The sequence below is a fragment of the Pediculus humanus genome, genomic scaffold (assembly GCF_000006295.1).
Source record: "Pediculus humanus corporis 1103172107855 genomic scaffold, whole genome shotgun sequence".
Taxonomy (NCBI): domain Eukaryota; kingdom Metazoa; phylum Arthropoda; class Insecta; order Psocodea; family Pediculidae; genus Pediculus; species Pediculus humanus.
The window spans coordinates 284,918-288,922 of record NW_002987435.1 but is presented as its reverse complement, the minus strand read 5'-3'; the positions used below and the strand labels follow the sequence as shown (position 1 = coordinate 288,922).

At 19.2% G+C, this 4,005-nt stretch overlaps 1 protein-coding gene across 1 annotated transcript in view; it reads right to left on the bottom strand.

The window, feature by feature from the left end:
- Phum_PHUM378990 (Guanine nucleotide-binding protein G(O) subunit alpha, putative) overlaps positions 1-4,005 on the bottom strand; it is a gene marked incomplete at both ends in the record, with an annotated part of 14,395 nt that overhangs the window by 8,889 nt on the left and 1,501 nt on the right. Inside the window, one exon of the mRNA XM_002428358.1 lies at positions 611-653. Within this exon, the coding sequence (XP_002428403.1) occupies positions 611-653 (43 nt within the window). The remainder of the gene's footprint in view (positions 1-610; positions 654-4,005) is intronic.

Sequence of the window (4,005 nt, the reverse complement as noted above, 5' to 3'; positions counted from 1 at the left end):
GAAACAACAAGTAAAATTCTATTGATTTAATAATAAGCGTTTATTTGGTATAAGAAGAAAATAGTATTGCTCACGACTGGTGAACTATGAAAATTTAATTTAACCGTATTTTTTTTAATTTCTAAATATTTGAGAATTTCAATTAAAAATAATATGAATGATTTACTGGTATCTAAAGAAAGATATGTAAACAAAAAAGCTGTTTAGACTATAAAAACCCAAATTAATAAAATGAGAATTTTTCACGGGGATGGATACGATGTCAAAAAGGCAAATGAACTCGTTCATTTCATAAACAATTAATATTATAAAGTTATTACAACATTTTTGTAAAATGTAAAAAAAAAATTTGTTAGTAATTATAAATATATGTATTGTTACATAATTATATTTTACTTTTGATAATAATATTAAAATTTTAAATTTTTTTATATAAGGTATACACATTTATAAAAAACTACAATTATGTAAACCGTTTTGGAAAATTTAGAATAGTGCATTTAAATACTGTTGCATAAGGTCACTTAATAAAAGCATATTTTCATATAAAGATCAATCGATTCTACGAACAATATATATTATTAATATTAAAAATATTAAAATAACTTACTTCATTTGCTTCACTATTGTGCTCTTCCCAGATTCTCCGGCCCCTGAAAAAAAAAAAAAAAAAAATTGATTTCATTAAATAAAAATTTGCTTAATTAAACTATACTAAATTTAAGATAGTAATAAATATTTTTGCATTTAAAACCTTTAGTAAGAGAATTTTAAATATAATTTTAGGTTTTTTAAACACATATTTGAAGAAATATTTTGTTCCAGAACATGTGTTTTTCATTACAAAAAAATATATGTTACATTCTGTATAATAACATAATTTCATATGTTAAAAAGACATTATATTTAAATTTTTTAGTAATAATTAAGTAATTGATATCAATCGATAATGTGTTGCACATTATTGATTGCAATTCAATAAAAAGAAAATCTATTAAATTATTTGTTATGTTTTCCTTTCTATTATGCAAACTATTGTTCTATTGAAATATAAGAGATAAAAAAAATATGAACAAAATACTTTTATTTTTATTTTAGTACTAAAATAATAGTTTCTTTTTTTTTTTTTTTTTTTTTTTTTTTAATATTAAAATGGATTATCTAATAGACGTAAATTCAATAAAATGAAATTCGACATAATTGAGCGGTTTATTAATTAATATTTTTACTATAATGGCCACATGTAAGTAATTATAAAATGTATATATGACACATTAAATCATTCAAATAGTGGCTTTGTATATTCACTGAAAACTATGAAGAATATCTCAGTCAAAATAATTTAATATTAGTCTATGTCATTACAACAGCAATTTTTTTTAAATCACTAAAAATTTGAAAAAAAAAAAAAAAAAAAAAACTTAAGTATTCAATGAGAAATTTTAATAAAAATGATATTATAATTTATAATTTTTTACAAATAATAATTATATGTTTTTAAATGTTGTAAAATTTCAAATGTAATATAAATCTAAGCTTTTTATGATAGATTTTAATAATACTTTCAAAAGAAGAAAGGTTTAAAAAATGATTTTGTTTATTAATTTTTAACAATAATTTTTTAAATTGATATGTAAGATATAATTAAATCGATTATTTCTGTATAACACATTCAAAAAAAAAGTTTAACTTAACTAATATTTTGAAGTAAGCCTCCCTCCCCCCCCCCCCCAAAAAAAAAAAAAATAGTTGAATGATGTATATCACGCTTATCTACTTAAACACGATTTTATTGGAAAGACTAAAATTAAAAAGGGTTTCTTATTTCCAGCAACAAAATAATTAAAATGAATAATTTAAATATTGTATAACAAAACAGATCAGATTGTATGAATATGATAATAATAATACAAATACTAAGAAGATAATAATAACATTTTTTTTGTAATTTGTACGTAAATATAAATATATATCAATGTAATAATATTACAACAGTACAAAGATAACAAATCAATGTTTTTTTTTTTTTAAAGCAGCTAATAGCAGTAAATAGAAATCATTGTTTTTTTTTTAATAAGCAGTAAATAGAAATTTTAAAGCCAAGAATGAATTGATCGTAAAAAAACATTTTTTAAAATAGTTCTCTGTGGACAAATAGAAAATTTTTTAAAAACAGGAACAATACAAATAATTTTTTTCTGGTCAAATATCGGATAAAAATAATCATTTACTTTTAAGACCCCCCCATTAAAGAAAATACATTTGAAAATTCAATGCAATTTTTTCTTTTACATTTTATTCTGCTATTTATGTAAACTGCTTAACTTATTAAGAGGGTTCAGTGTAGATTTGTGCACTATAGACTATAACAACAGTTTATTGTAATTTTTTATGTAAAAAAAAAATTATTTATTAAATAAAATGATGCTCTTAAAAATGCAAACATACAAAATCCATGCAAAATACAAAACCAATTAAATAATTATTTACGGATTAAATTAATATTGAACAAAATTGTGTCCATTTCATTTTTGCAATGAAATTTTACTTTTATTTTACCAGTCATAATTTTTTCATTATCCAATACATACAAAATTTTCTAAATGAATAAAATCAATTATTTTTTAAGTATGTTTTTAAGACTGTTTGATTCTAAAAAAAATTTTTTTCTTATCCCTTTTTATTATTTAATAATTTATAAAATTAAGAAAAGAAGAATTGTTTTAAGTAAAACAAATAAATTTAGACTTAAATGTAAAATTTTTATTTAAGTTTTTCTTCCATTAGGTATAACTTTCCAAAACCTATTTTTCAACTTCATTTTTTTAAAAACAACATTTAACAAAGCCATAGATATAAATATAATTATTTTTTAATTAAATTATTGTTTTCTACAATCCCGTTGGACAAAATTTTATGTTTGATATTGGTACTCATTAAAAAAAAATTAAATAAATGAAAAGTGTTTGCTTATTTCTTTAAAGAGACCCCCACAATATGTGATTTACTCAGTTATGATTTTTTTACAACAGGATTGCATACGAAGGCATAGAAATTGGCGTCTTAGGTTTATTATTACCTTAATTACAAAAGAAGTCTTTTGATCTTGCCCTTTATAAGCTTAGAATTTTTTTTTTTTACAAAGTTTTTAATTAAAATTTTTAAAATGAAAAATGTATACCAAGTTTTAAAATGGCAGTCGTGAAAAAAAAAAAAAAAAATTAGAAAATTTCATTAAAAAAATTTTTTTTTTTTAAATTTAAATTTTGTAAATAGTAGGCTTGTTTTTTTTTTTTTTTTTTTTTAGTAAACTCCTTAATAATAATAAAAATTTTTAGGTATCTTCAAAAAAAAAAAAAATTCATCAATTTAAACTTAGACTTTAAATGAAGAATAAAAAATGAATTAAATTAAAAAAATATATAAATTTTTTTTTTTTTTTTTTTAAATAGAATCCTTGTCTTTAAATAATTAAATTCAAAAAACTTTTAAATATTGCTCTTTTTTTTTTTAAATTTTCTGAAAGACATCTTAAATATTTTTTCAAATAAAATAACTGAAAAGGTTGGTAACCAATGAAAAGATATTAAACAGGAATTGATTTTTCGAAATTTCAGAGTTATATGCATACATTGACTAAAATTTATTTATTTATTTATTATAAATTACTTTTTAAAATATTTCAATCATGTTTTGTTTTTTTCTCAACTCAAACTGTTGAATTAAAAAATATAATAAATAGTAAAAAAAAAAAAAAAAAAAAAAAAACAAATTTTTTTTGTTTTTCTCTTCTTAACTTATTACAGGGGATGAAAAAAAATAAAATCTTAAGTTTAAGATAAATTAAAAATAATTATACAACATAAAGGGCGTGGTTACATATTAAAAAACCCAAATTACGGTATTTTAAATAAAGTAAAGAAGTTAATTTTTTGAATTTTACAAAATTAAGGGTCGGAATTAACTTTTTTAAAATTAATAAAAAAAAAAAAAAAAAAATTTTTT